General features: G+C 43.2%; 1 protein-coding gene across 12 annotated transcripts in view; it reads right to left on the reverse strand.

Moving 5' to 3' along the window:
- Positions 1-2438: 2438 nt before the first annotated feature.
- The window catches only part of SVIL (supervillin), a 227585-nt gene continuing 214863 nt past the window's right edge, over positions 2439-15160 (reverse strand). For all 12 annotated transcript variants that reach the window (XM_070728955.1, XM_070728953.1, XM_070728956.1 and 9 more), the window contains 4 exons: positions 11739-11882; positions 7965-8086; positions 4409-4564; positions 2439-4320 (listed from right to left, as the gene is read on the reverse strand). In XM_070728955.1, the coding sequence (XP_070585056.1) occupies positions 4234-4320; positions 4409-4564; positions 7965-8086; positions 11739-11882 (509 nt within the window). In that variant the 3' untranslated portion in view covers positions 2439-4233. The remainder of the gene's footprint in view (positions 4321-4408; positions 4565-7964; positions 8087-11738; positions 11883-15160) is intronic.

Raw genomic sequence — 15160 nt, forward strand, 5'->3', positions numbered from 1 at the left:
CGCCTGTGGCTTCGTGCATGATTTTGCTACCTCCACAAGTGCAGCAGCAAAGTCACGTTGGTTCCGCAAGCACTTATGAGCTGTGGCGGCGAGCGCAATTTAGCATTCTGGCTCATAGCTCACCAATGTTTCCAGATGTGTTGTTGGACAATCCTCAGAATTGGTAGTTGAAAATATTGAGAAGGAAAATTGGAGAGGAATAGAGGGCGGGAGATAAGAAAGAGCTGTTTGGCAGAGGAGGAAAATGGTTGAACTCCCAAACAAACTGCAAGACCCTAGCAATCTTTGTGTGCCTTCTAGTAACTCACTCTCAAAACTTAATCTGATTGGAAATGAGAAATTCATTCCTAATCTAACATTTACCCTATTTAAACTTTCAGCTTCAATTGTTGGAATAATAAATGGAATGAAGTGACATGTCACATGTTTAAAAAGCCAACAGAGGAAAATATTTGTATCTCAGGTTGAAATGAGGGATACTCACTTGGTGCTCCCTGAGTTTGGCTGCTTACTTGCAGTCATTTCATTACCCAAAATAGATAACGTAATTAGTTCTGGTAGGGACTCGAATTCTCAATTCCCCACCAGCTCCAATAAGTAAAAAGCTGGCCGCTCTTGGCTGGCTTGCATTTGCAACGGGGCCGATTTCACTAGGCACCACCGCCGGAAGCTTATAATGGGCGGTCGCGCGATAATGCGTGCAATTGCCCATGAGGCCTTACGCTCAGCGCTAGGCATGCTGGGGATCGGGCAGAGAGACCCTCGCTTAAAAGTGACGGGGTGCTGCTCTCCGCCCTTTCCATTTTGGACTCATCGGCCCCAGTTGCAGGCACCCGCCCACCCTCCCCAAGGTATCAGGGTGATTACTGGTCATCTTCGGGGGCCAAGTAGGAATTTTTGGCAGCCATACCACTGTTTAGGTTATGGCCGTTTTTTCGCTTAATCAACACTGGGTCTGGGGATGGGAGAGGTTAGGGGGTGCTTAGCATTAGTTCCTTGCAAGAAAGGGTTAATTGGCTTGAATTCTTTTGCTCACTGGGATGGGGTATGGGGCAGAAAAAGGGGCTAGCAGCAACTGTGTGATCTCTTTTAGGGCACCTTTTGGAAGTTCATGGCCTCCCTCCCACCAGGAGCTCCGGGCAGATTCTGCCTGAGTGTAGGGGAGGGGCTGCCCTAGGGGATCACTTGCCGCAAGCCCACAAATGGGGGTGAGCCTTCCCACATGTCTTGGGCATGGCAGAGGGCAAGGGAAGGTCAAGGCCAAGGTCAAGGTCAAGGACGACTTCCCTTGTTCAGCAAGGAGCTTTCACCCTTAAGTTGCCCAAGTATGTTTGGAACGGAAGTTCTGCCCCATTGGCTTCCTCTGCAGGTCCAGATTTAAATAAATAAAGTGACCCATAAGACCCAGCTCTGTTGTCCGTTTGCTTATTCCGCATCCGACACAATGTTATCTAGTTTGAGTAGTGAAAGGTCTTCAAGGAAAACCAAGAACTCCTTGGTTTAAAAGAGCCACAAGATTATTTACTGCTAGTGCTCCAGATAAATAAAGGACTCATTACTATGAAATATGCATTCTAATAGAAATATGAAGCTGCAGAGCCATAATGACTGAATGTAGAACCTGGTATGATTTTTTTTCCTAATAGAATATTCTAATCAATAATATAAATCAAGTTTTTTCTACCAAATAATTGTGACTAAAAGTGCAAGGAACTCAGGATAAATGTCCTAAACGCAGAGCTTAACCTCAAACATATAGGTATATCAGTGTACTATACTTAACTTCTAGCTGTTCCCTTTTAAGGTTGTTATTTGATAGTCTTTTCAGACACTGCTTGATATCTGTATAGTCTGGAGGACAGAAGGAAAAGGGGGGGGGGACATGATCGAAGCATTTAAATATGTTGAAGGGTTAAATAAGGTTCAGGAGGGAAGTGTTTTTAATAGGAAAGTGAACACAAGAACAAGGGGACACAATCTGAAGTTAGTTGGGGAAAAGATCGAAAGCAACATGAGAAAATATTATTTTACTGAAAAAGTAGTAGATCCTTGGAACAAACTTCCAGCAGACGTGGTTGGTAAATCCACAGTAACTGAATTTAAACATGCCTGGGATAAACATATATCCATTGTAAGATAAAATACAGGAAATAGTATAAGGGCAGACTAGATGGACCATGAGGTCTTTTTCTGCCGTTAGTCTTCTATGTTTCTATATCAGATATTTTTAAAGTTTGTGTTTGTAAAATTAGTCCAAATTTATTTGGCATGGCAATTCAATAGGCTTTGTCTACAATTAGTTAGTCAGATTAAGAACAACCCCTGAAGAATTCATCATGTCACTTATCTTAACGCCTTGTAGATGGTCCTTGGCTAAAGGTTATTCCCCCCCCCCCCAGTTATCATAGTCTATTGAATACTTTCCTGAAACTAAAAGCTAAAAATTGAATATTTTATTTGTGATGTTGCAGAGAAAAAGGAAAGAAACATTGTGTATAAGAATAAACATTACAGGCTTACAGAGTATACAAACATGGTCAAACATCCTTTTTGTTCAAATCAATACTAAATTTAATGCCACAGTAATAGGGGTTCATTAATTCCTCTTAATGAAATAACCCCTTTGCAAGTTTGACACTACACAGAACCAAGATTTAGCCAGATGTTTCATGGACTGAATCTGAACTTTGAGTTAGATTTATGCAGCCACCATTTGCATTACTGAACACACAATAAATTACGCTTACGGCTTCACATATAAGAAAAAGTTGACGCAAGAGTCTATTCTAAGTCTACATAGATTTCATATATACTCCGTTGCAATGCGATTTTAAACATTCCCAGAAAGTAATGTTTATCTGCTCCTTGAAAGTTTCTTTCTTAAAATATATTTTCCTTAGCCTCCTTTTCTCTACAAATAACAACCAGAAAGTTACTTGACTTTTGTGGCACACAGCTGTTGTACTGTTAGTGCTAAAAGACACAACAAAGATTGATGCTGGAGGAGAGGATTTAATGGCCAAGGTATTATTCTATTAGCATGATCTTATTGGACTTATTCAACTCTCTTGAGATGAAAGCTGCAAGTTGAGACCTAATTTTGATTTAATTAGGCATCATTTAATATACAGCGGAATCTGTAATACAGGTATCCAGTTTTTATGTATAGACCAGCCCCACCTTATGACATTTTAAAATATACAATCAGAAATCTTTATTGCTGGCACACAACAGTTTTAGTCAAGGAAATGAAATGAAAAGAGTCCAGGGATTTATTTATTTTTTCCGTGTTGCTAGTTTGCTGTCAACATTTCCCACAGTAATTCATAAAGCAAAAATGCTCCATCCAGTAATCTACTTCAGATGGCAAAGAAGAGAATAAGGAGCCAGCCCATTGCTACAAATTTATTCTGAAGCCTTTGCTTTGAGTCTTCATAACATGATTTATCTTTGCCACGTTATTACAAACTGAGGGTTTGTTTCTTTTCGTTTCTACTATTATAAAAGTAGAGTATGTTCTGAGTCATTTGAAAAAAGCTGGGCAATATTCTGGTATATAAACTGTACACAAACAACAAAAAACAACAACAAGGCACTATACATTTTTGGGATATAGTTGGGATTCAGTGAGATTCTCTAGAAACATATATGATAATTCTTTGTTCAGTTTAGTAGCTAGAAACAGCTCTAAAAACAACACTTTTGCAAAAGAGGGAGGGAGGGAGGTAGTGGGAGAGGGAGAGAGATATTAAGATCAGATCAAAGATAAAATAATAAGTCTAGCTACTTTACCGGAACTTTCTTTACAAAAATGTTGAAAATGAATAATACAAACTTCATTGTTAAATACATCCTTCTCCTATGTGTTTACATAAATAAAAATCCTTTCGAAAATCCACAGCTTGAACAAAATAAAACTTTACAAAAAGAGCATTTTCAAAACTCAAATGCCACGTAGTGTGAGTAGCCAAAGAAAAAGTTCCTGCTCAGAGTACAAATAACATAAATTCTAAAAATGGCCACAACATGTCTTCCAAAGACGATTCTTGCAGATTTACATTATGATATGACTTCAGAACATAACTTCAGAACATAACATAGCCTTGGTAACTTCAGATAGAATCTTGATTTTGAGGGTGAAAACGGGCGTGCTACGTTGGCCAAAACCTGTATAAAATGTCAGTGAGTCACGTTCCACTCCAGCTCCAGCCTGTGATTACAATTCTGGCACTTTCAGAAAAGCCCTTTTGCCTTTTTGAGGTTCACCTGTTTCCAGGAAGGCAGCGCGTTGTATTCTTCTCTAGTTAACTGTAATGCAGCCTGAACATAATTAGAATGGAAGAATTAAAAAAAGGTAGACCAACATACAGAAGGAATACAAAATAGTTAGTTATTTCTTCTAGTTTACCTCAAAGTCCTCATTTGAAAGGTAGATTTCAAGATTAAGTGGGTCTACTCCCTCGGGAAGAGGCCTTGCTAAGATATCAGCAAGTGGATAAAACTTTTGGCACAACTTGGCCAGGACATCTTCTACCAAGATGATCTGGTTAGAAGCTTCAGCATCCTGAGGAAGAAACATAGATCACAGAACAAAATAATCCAAATAAGCAAAAATAATCGGAACCAAACAGTTTCACATGGAGTTTGAATTATTCAGGGGATCAAAGGTATGGGTTATCGCCCTTAAAGCAGTCAAGTACTCTATACAAAGAAATCAAGTTTGTTTATTTAATTGCTTGTTTATATAGAACAGTGTTTCCCAACCTTGACAACTTGAAGACATCTGGACTTCAACTCCCAGAATTCACCAGCCAGCGAATGCTGGCTGGGGAATTCTGGGAGTTGAAGTCCAGATATCTTCAAGTTGCCAAGGTTGGGAAACACTGATATAGAAGAATGGAATGGAAGAGAAGAATTGGAAGGGACCTTGGAGGTCTTCTAATCCAAGTCATAGGGCTCCATTCCACATCTTATCTTATTCAACATATTTATAAATATTTAGATTGGCAAATTAGAAGAAATATTTATGAAATTTGCGAAAGACACCTGAATCCAAAAGATTGAGCATACTGCTGATATACTGCATAATAAGCAGAAAGTAGCAACGTGAATTTCAATAGAAACAAATTCATAGCCTTGTATTTGAATCAGAAAAAAACAGAGATGTAAATATAAGACTGGGGAGCCCTACTGATCAGGAAAAAGATCAGGGAACCCTTGGAGCTTCATAAGCTGAGCAGGAGGCAACACGGTTATGCAGGGGTGGAGGCAAGCAATGAAATCCTACACTGTGTTGTGGTTAGCTCTGGTCCTGCTCCTGCCCCAAGGACTGTGGATGTGGGGGAGACATTCACACACTGCAGGCCTGTTTTGCCCCCGGTGGAATCTGCTGATGAAGGCTCCTCTGACCAAGAAGACATGAGTGACAGGGAGGAGGAGAGTGTGGCAGACAGCTCAGAAGGAGATCAATTATCTAGCTCCTCCTTGGATTCAGAACAAGAGTTAATGATACAGCCACGCATGCGGAGAGCCATGCATAGGCAACAACAACTGAGAGATTATTATCAAAGAAAATGAGGCCACCTCTGGTTGGGTGGGGCTGTGGTAATTAGTGAGGCTGCTATAAATAGCAGCCTGTGGGTTTGGCCATTGTGGAGGATTATCTGATCGTTGTGTTTCGTGACTGCTTTACTGACTTTGACTTTTTGTGTGCTGATTTTTCCCTGTTTTGAAACTAAACCAGAGCAAAGTGTGTTTCACTGTGTGAAAGAAGAATGACTGTGAATTACCTCACAGCTGCAAGCTAAGTATCACAGAACTGATAAGGGACTTGTACAAATTACCAGTTTGTTTGGAGACGAGTGCTCTTTGCTATACCAAAAGAGGGCTTAGGTTAAGCGAATTTTCCTTATAAAGAACATTGTTTTGAATTTTCAAATGTGTGTGTGTCTGAAATTTGTACCTGTGAATTTTTGGGAGGATTCTACCAGAGAGCCCGACAGAACACACTGTATAAACCAAGGTTTTATATCAGAATCAAGAGAAAAGCTTCCTTCTGTTTGGCCATTGGAAAGACCAAGTAGTGGGTTCCCATCAGTGTGTTTAATTTCCCGCAGCTCTGCGGCTGTGGTGTGTGGGTGCGCATTCGAGTGAAATTTTTCTTCCTGCACCTGTGGACGCCTGTGTGCACATGTTTTGGCAAGGTTTTTGCTTCTGTGTAAAAACACATGCGCATGGGCGTCCCCGTGTGAGATTTTGCTTCCTGCACATAAATAACATTTCACTCAAATGCGCACTCGTGCACTAGAGCCGCAGAGCTGCAGGCAATTAGGTGTACCGGTAGGAACCCACTACTGAGTCAGACCACATCTAAAATATTGATCCTGGTTCTAGCACCACATTTTAGGATGGCCCTTGAGAAACTGAACTACCAGAAATAAATATGGCAACAGAGTAAAAAATTACAGAGAACAGTTGGAGGTACAGTGGTACCTCTACTTATGAACCTAATCTGTTCAGTAAGTAGAAAAGTTTGTCAGAAGAAGCAATTTTTCTCATAGGAATCAATGTAAAAGCAAATAATGCGTGCGATTGGGGAAACCACAGGGAGGGTGGAGACCCTGCTTCCTCCCAGGAGATTCCTAGAGAGGCCCCATGGAGGCTTCTCCCCACCTTTTCTGGCCCTGTTTCCTCCCAGGAGATTCCTAGAGAGGCCCCACCGAGGCTTTTCCTCACCTTTTCTAGCCCTCTTTCCTCCCAGGAGATTCCTAGAGAGGCCCCACTGAGGCTTTTCCTCACCTTTTCCGGCCCTGTTTCCTCCCAGGAGATTTCTAGAGAGGCCCCACCGAGGCTTTTCCTCACCTTTTCCAGCCCTGTTTCCTCCCAGGAGATTCCTAGAGAGGCCCCACCGAGGCTTCTCCCCACCTTTTCCGGCCCTGTTTCCTCCCAGGAGATTCCTTGAGACGCCCCACCTTTTCCCCACCTTTTCCAGTTACAGTTTCAAAGGCTCGGGTTATTTAACTGGAAAATGGTTCTTGAAAAGAGGCAAAAAAAAATTGAACACCCGGTTCTTATCTAGAAAAGTTCATAAGTAGAGGTGTTCTTAGGTAGAGGTACCACTGTACTGGTTATATTTCATCTGGAAAAAACAGGTTTGTGGAAAGGTACCATACAATAGCCGTCTTGAAGTATTTGAAGAGGTCTCATATAGAAAATAACATTTGGCTTGTTCAATTATTCCAGAATTACAGGAAAAGAACAGATGGAACTCTATTGCAAGGAGGCATATTTTGATTGAGCAAACAGAATTTTCCACTGTAATAGTTGTTTGACTTTTGAAAAGGGATGGACCTTCTTTTGCTGTTTAAAGAAATGCTGGAAGGCCATCTGTCAGGAATGCACTAATAGTGGGTTGTTGTTGTTTTTTTTTAACCTGGGCAGGGAGTTGTTAGGGTGGGTCTCTAAGAATCCTTACATGTTATGATTCTATAAAAAGATTTCTGATATTATATTCTCTTTAATTGGCTCAATCTTAATTTTTATACTTTATTTACAAATTAATATTCTCTCGTTGTTTCCTCAAATTTGTATTGCACCTTATATATTTCTAAATAAAGTGATCTATTATATTACAAAGGAAAAAGTACAACTATCACAAACTCCAGCTTTTCCCAAACAAGAAATCCATTATTCCCTGAGAAAGATAAGGCGTAACTCCTGGCCCACTGTCTAACAGCCTTTAGTCTATTGTTGTTTTAGCACTAATATGTTTCCTTGAACCTTGGAAAATTAATGAATAGGTAATAAAACCTCAGTTAGAATCCATCTCCTCATTGTTTTAAATTCACTGCCCTGAAAAGCTTCAAACACTCCATCCTGGTTAAGTCCCTCGATTTTTGTGCCTCCCATCATGAAGCTTCCAACATGTCCAAATGCAGATAGAAAACTGAGAAAGGTTTATTTACCATTTCGGTGATTTCGGCAATATCATCTCTGTGTTCCCAGCTGGGAAACATATTAGTAAATGTCAAAGGCTCAAGACCAGCATGAATTAGATAAGATTTAGGAGGATTCTTCACGTTCTTTCCTATACATTAAGAAAAAACTGTTACGGTACTCAGGAAACAAATTGTGGCTGATATTCCCTCTTTACTATTCTGAATTATTTATGAGAAAACCCAAGACCAAACACTTTGTATTGCAGTAGACATTTCAAACCATGGTTTTAACATATATACAAAACTCAGGAGAGTGAAACCAAATTATTTATTTATCTAGGCCCTCAGCAGTCAGGATTCAGGCCCGGCTACAGCACGGAAACTGCTTTGGTCGCGTTGATGGATGATCTCTGGCGGGCCTAGGACAGGGGTTTATCCTCTGTCCTGGTGCTTCTTGACCTCTCAGCGGCTTTCGATACCATCGCCCATGGTATCCTTCTGCGACGGCTAGAGGGGTTGGGAGTGGGAGGCACTGTTCTGTAGTGGTTCTCCTCCTATCTTTCTGGCTGATCGCAGTCGGTGTTAGTGGGGGGGGTCAGAGGTCGACCTGTAGGTTTCTCCCTTGTGGGGTGCCTCAGGGGTCAGTCCTCTCCCCCCTATTATTTAATATCTACATGAAACTGCTGGGTGAGATTATACACCTTTCTGACTCTAGCATTTGAGAATGGTGTGTTTGTGTAGAATTGAATGTTTTTTTTAAAGTAATGGGTTTTTAAATTAGTTTTAATATTGGATTTGTATCATATTATATTTTGTTGCTGTTGTGAGCTGCTCCGAGTCCTCGGAGAGGGGCGGCATACAAATCTAATAAATTATTATTATTATTATTATTATTATTATTATTATTATTATTATTATTATTTTATGGACTGTAGGAAGCTGCTTGATTGCTTTAAGAATGTGTCTCCTTCAGAAGTTCCCTGAGTTTTCAATACATAACATTAATAAATTCTTTTTTGCAGGGCATCATAGATGTAGATTACATCTACATCTGATAGGCCTAACCACCTTTCTTTTCCTGCCTTTGGATGGGATCAGGTTATTTTTTTTGGCTTTCTATCTTTTTATGTTTCAATTTTTTCATTATTATAGTTGGCTGCACAGTTAGTTAGATGTTTAGACTGCATTTGGCATTTTTATCACCTATCAACTCCTCCCAAGAACATGGGATAGGCAGATGTTATTTTTTGATGGTATTGAAAGTATCATTGCAATATTGACAATCAACATCATGATTATTTAAGATTTAATCTTCAATTCGATTCATAGTTTGGGACTGGTAAAAACTTAACAGTTCAAGTTTTAACCAAGAATCTAAGAGCTGCTAAAGTAATAGCTTTATATAGGCAGTTTTAAGTAAGGTGCTTTTTTTAAAAAAAGTCAGAATATTAAGGTCTGATATATTCAAAATTTCCATGTATCTAGGCCAGTGATGGCGAACCTTTTTTTCCCTCAGGTGCCTAAAGCACGTGCACGCATGCTGTTGCGCATGCGCAAGTGCCCATACCCATAATTCAGTGCCTACCCCCAGAGGCGCTCAGGATGCTGGAAATGGCCATTTCCCAACTTCCAATGGGCCCAATAGGCCCATTTCTTGCCCTCTGTGGGCGCCAGAGGCTTCTCTGGAGCCTGGGGAGGGCAAACCCTCCCGTAGGCCCTCTGTAAGCTGAAAATGCTCTCCCAGAGCCTCTGTGTGAGCGAAAAATTAGCTGGCCGCCACGCACATGCACACTGGAGTTGATATAGGGCAACGACTCGGGTGCCAGTAGATATGGCTCTGTGTGCCACCTATGGCACCCATGCCATAGGTTCGCCAACGCTGATCTAGGCATCCATTTGGGTAGTGCTCCAAGAGCTCTGGTTACTATTGGTACAATCATCACTCAACTTCTATTTGCAAATCACAATATTTCATTATTTTTTTCTATCTGTTCTATCTCTTCAATTCGTATATCACTTGGTATTGCAATATCAATGAACCAGACTTTTTTTTCTTTTCTGTAATACAACTATAATCTCTATGTGTAACATATTTTTGCTGATAGTGAAAAGTAAGGGAGACTAGTATAGATCTATTTCAATCTTATTAATTAATTAATTAATTAATTAATTAATTAATTTATTAAATTTGTATGCCGCCCCTCTCCGTAGACTCGGGGCGGTTCACTGCAGTGATAGAAACAATGTACAATACAAATCTAATAATACGAAGTTAAAAACCCATAATTTAAAAAACATGCAGACAAGACACTATACATAAATTATATAGGCCTGGGGAAGATATTTCAATTCCCCCCTGCCTGACGGCAGAGGTGGGTTTTGAGAAGTTTACGAAAGGCAAGGAGGGTGGGGGCAATTCTGATCTCTGGGGGGGAGTTGGTTTCAGAGGGCTGGGGCCGCCACAGAGAAGGATCTTCCCCTGGGTCCCACCAAATGACATTGTTTAGCCAACGGGACCCGGAGAAGGCCAACTCTGTGGGACCTAACCGGTCGCTAGGATTTGTGCGGCAAAAGGCGGTCCCGGAGATATTATGCTCTTTTCAGCTAGCCAAACCCTTACTGCAGATTTGAACCTGCAGACTTTGCCTTGTAAGGCAGTAGTTTAACATCTAGACCACAGGTTTTCCTCCATCTCAGCTTGTACCAGGGAAGAGTGGCTATCAGCAAAAATATATTACAAATATGGATTATAGTTTGTCGGCTATAAAAATTAAATTGCCTTGGATATGGCCCCTGGAGGGGATGAGGGGCAAAAAAAAAAAAGCAGTATGCCCCCCCCACATTTTTTGGGTATATCAGGGTGATTTGAGAGAAAAAAAATCCATATAACTCTTCCCTGGTACAAGCTGAGAGGAGGAGTCTTACAAGGAGGAGTCTGAAGGTTCAAATCCCAGTAACACACAACACACCGTTCTCAGAACTCCCAGCCTTAATATTTTAAGATTGGGAATTAAGGAGATTAAGCTGCCATAAACGTACTGTGTTCGGAAACTTCAGATTGTGCAAAATGCAGCTGCGAGAGCAATCATGGGCTTCCCAAGGTATGCCCATGTTACACCAACACTCCGCAGTCTGCATTGGCTGCCGATCAATTTCCGGTCACAATTCAAAGTGTTGGTTATGACCTATAAAGCCCTTCATGGCATCGGACCAGAATATCTCCGGGACCGCCTTCTGCCGCACGAATCCCAGCGACCAGTTAGGTCCCACAGAGTTGGCCTTCTCCGGGTCCCGTTGACTAAACAATGTCATTTGGCAGGACCCAGGAGAAAAGCCTTCTCTTTGGCGGCCACGACCCTCTGGAACCAGCTCCCCCAAGATATCAGAGTTACCCCCACCCTCCTTGCCTTTCGCAAGCTCCTTAAAACCCACCTCTGTCGTCAGGCATGGGGGAATTGAAATTTTTTCCCTTCCCCCTAGGCTTAAAGAATTTATACATGGTATGCTTGTTTGTATGATTGGTCTCTTGAATTGGGGTTTTTTAAGATTATTTTTTAATATTAGATTTGTTACTTTGTTTTCTTTATTGTTGTTAACCGCCCTGAGTCTTCGGAGAGGGGCGGCGTACAAATCTAATAAATAAATAAATAAACAAACTTCATAGTCACATTGTTTCATTGTGCATTTCCCCCATTCCTGTTCAACATGGTTAAGCAAAATCCACCTTGATGATACTATTTTTGGCTGCCTATCTTTCTCTCTGCATAGCACCATTTTGAACATATCTGCATTTATGATTACCTTTACAATATTGTAGGACAGTCTCCATGGCACATTTCCTGTCTGAAGCCCACCGAATTCGGGCAGACCCTGCAATTTTGTTTTCCACTGGCCACCAACCTTGCCAGAGATATACTTCGTGGTGATTGTCAACAAGGAAGAGAGCTGCACAGATTAAATCAATGTTATTTTTCAGAGGGCATTCCAAAGGCTACACATACAGATTTCAAATGACCTAAAGCAAGATAGATATACAGTGTTCCCTCGATTTTCGCGGGTTCGAACTTTGAGAATAGCCTATACCAGGGGTCCCCAAACTTTTTACACAGGGGGCCAGTTCACTGTCCCTCAGACTGTTGGAGGGCCGGACTATAAAAAAAAACTATGAACAAATCCCTATGCACACTGCACATACCTTGTTTTAACATTAAAAAACAAAATGGGAATGTACTATTTAGAGGGGGGGAAGAAGTCTGAAATTCATACATGTTTATGTTTTGTTTTTAATTTTCTTTTGTTGATATCAGATTGGCTATAGAAGGTTTTCTTGACTTATGAAAAATGTATAAAGAAAGAAGGAAGCACTTTGGCATAATGATTAATAAGTTGGAAATATAATTGGTGTTGTACTTCTTGAAGGAACATTAAGGAGGGAATTTAATTAAAAGAAAAGTATGTACCTGGATGACAACATTAGAAAAAAAAACTTTTGCAACTTTTTTGATGATTGATATTAGTTACTGACAAAATACCGCATTTTATTCAGGGAAAATTAGATGGTACATTATATTGGTTGAATGTATGTTGAGAAAAATTTAAAAAACAAAAAAGTCCTTCCTTCCTCCGCCCCCTCCATTCATTTTATTCTTCCTTCCTTCTTTGTTTCCTCCATTTCTTCTTCCTTCCTTCCTCCTTTCCTTCCTTCCTTTTCCTGCCATTTCTCCTTCTTTCGCTCCCTCCCTCCTTCCCACTTCTCTCTTCCCTCTCCCTTTTTTCCCTTCTCATTTGTTTTTTTCCCTCTCCCTTGTTCTTTCCTTCCATCATTTTCTCATTTCTCTCTCTCACATTCCCTCCCCCCTCACTTGTTTTCTCTCCTTCTCTCTCTTTCTTTCTTTCTCTCTCTCCTTTTCTTCTCTCTTCCTTCCTCTCTTCTTTCTTTTTCTGCCCTGCAACACGCCGCGGGGCAGTCGGCTGCAAGCAGAAGCTCCCAAGACGGTGGCACCGACGTCGGGTCGCAGTACATTGCTGGCGCTGGCCCGCTGGCTGGCCCAGGACGGAGGTGCCAGCCCCATGCCCAGCGCAGCGCCAGCAATGTACGGCGTCCTGCAACACATCAAGCCGCCGCCGCCGGTGCCTTGCAGCCAACCGCCCCACCGCCGCCTTACGACTACTGCTGTGCCCTCCCGCTTGACCCACGCTGCGCCACCTTCGTGGCTTGCCCTGCTGCCCCGCGCCCACCAGAGCTCCCGGTGCAGCCGAAGCGCGGGGCGGAGTAGGCGGCGGCTGCTTCAGGCCCGCCCCCGAGCTGAGCTTCCTTCGAGGCAAAACTGCAAAGCTCAGCTGCCGCCTCGAAGGAAGCCGAAGGAAGCTCAATTCAACGAGGACCGGCTGTTGGTCCCTTGAAGCTGCCGCTGCCCACTGCAGAGATCCCTTCGCCCGAACGGAGGCGGCGGGCTCAAGGGACCAAGAGCCGGTCTTTATCGGCGCTGAATTGTTGCAGCCTCTGAGTCCGCCTCCGGGTGAAGGGATCTCCTCGGGGAGAAAGGAAGGAAGCCAAAGGAAGGAAGCCAAAGGAAGCTCAGCTGAAGGAGGGCCGGCTGTTGGTCCCTTGAAGCTGCCACCGCCACCAACGCCCACTGCGGAGATCCCTTCGCCCGAACGTAGGCGGCGGCGGGTTCAAGGGACCAACAGCTGGTCCTCGTTGAGCTGAGCTTCCTTTGGCTTCCTTCCTTTCTCCCCGAGGAGATCCCTTCGCCTGGAGGCGGACTCAGAGGCTGCAACAATTCAGCCCCAAGAAAGACCGGCTCTTGGTCCCTTGAGCCCGCCGTCGCCGCCTCCGTTCGGGGGAAGGGATCTCTGCAGTGGGCAGCGGCAGCTTCAAGGGACCAACAGCCGGTCCTCGTTGAACTGAGCTTCCTTTGGCTTCCTTCGAGGCAGCAGGTGAGCTTTGCAGCTTTGCCTCGAAGGAAGCCAAAGGAAGCTCAGCTTGGGGGTGGGCCTGAAGCAGCCGCCGCCGCCTACTCCGCCCCGCGCTTCGGCCGTGCTGGGGCCAAGTAAGCCGAGGCTAGGCCCGTCGCCCCCGGCTCCAAGCGCGGGGCCTGGGCGGCGGGCAAGCAGCAGGAGGGCCTCCCCGTCGCCTGGCCGGGACGGTGTGGCCGTTAACAAGTTAGTGCGCGGGGGTCCTGATAAATTGTTTACTGCCCCCTCCAGATGCTCTTGCAGGGCTTCCAGGCTCCCTGCGGGGCAGCGAAGAAGCAAAAAAGCAGCACTCTCCCGCTCTCTCTCTCCCTCTCTTTCTTGCTTTATTTTTCTCTCTCGCTCCCTTTCTATGTCTCCCTCTTTCTCTCTCTCTCTCTCTCCCTCTCCGCAGCAGACCCCCCCCAACACCAAAGTGCCCAAACGCGCGCAAACCTCACCGATGCAAAAAAAAAAAAAAAAAGCAGGAGGGACCAAGACCGTCTGCAGCTGAGTGTCTGGAGAGGAGGCGGAAAGCCAGGGGGCGGGGGAGGAAAGCAATTGGCCAATTTCTTTCTCGCCTTTAGGGAGAGGAACTGTTGCTGCTCTGCCATAGGGTGCTTTCCTCCCCGCCCCCTGGCTTTCCTCTTCCTTGCCGCCGCCAGACGCTCAGCAGCAGAGTGGAGGGGAGATTCGGGAACTTAGTATATTACGGTATATGGTAAAATCTTGCACGCTGCTGCGGGCCGGGTAAATAGCCTCAGCGGGCCGCATCCGGCCCGCGGGCCGTAGTTTGGGGACCGCTGGCCTATACCATGGTTTTTCAAAAAATATTAATTTAAAAATACTTTGTGGTTTTTTTCCTATACCATGGTTTTTCCCGCCCGATGATGTCATACGTCATCGCCAAACTAATAATTTTTGCAATTAAATTAAAAAAATAATAATTATTGTTAATAAATAATTATGTTTATAAATATCAGGATCACTAAGTGTCTTATTCAATGGTGAGTACCAGTAATAATGGTGAGTAAATGATTGTTAAGGGAATGGGAAATGGTAATTTAGGGGTTTAAAGTGTTAAGGGATGGCTTGTGATACTGTCCATAGCCAAAAATGGTGTATTTATTTCCGCATCTCTACTTCACGGAAATTCGACTTTCGCGGGTGGTCTCAGAACGCATCCCCCATGGAAATCGAGGGGACACTGTACACCTAGTCTGCACATTTAGAGTTTCTCCAAGGACCTGGGCAAAGCAACATTTACA

This window comes from Erythrolamprus reginae, chromosome Z (assembly GCF_031021105.1).
Source record: "Erythrolamprus reginae isolate rEryReg1 chromosome Z, rEryReg1.hap1, whole genome shotgun sequence".
Taxonomy (NCBI): Eukaryota; Metazoa; Chordata; class Lepidosauria; order Squamata; family Dipsadidae; genus Erythrolamprus; species Erythrolamprus reginae.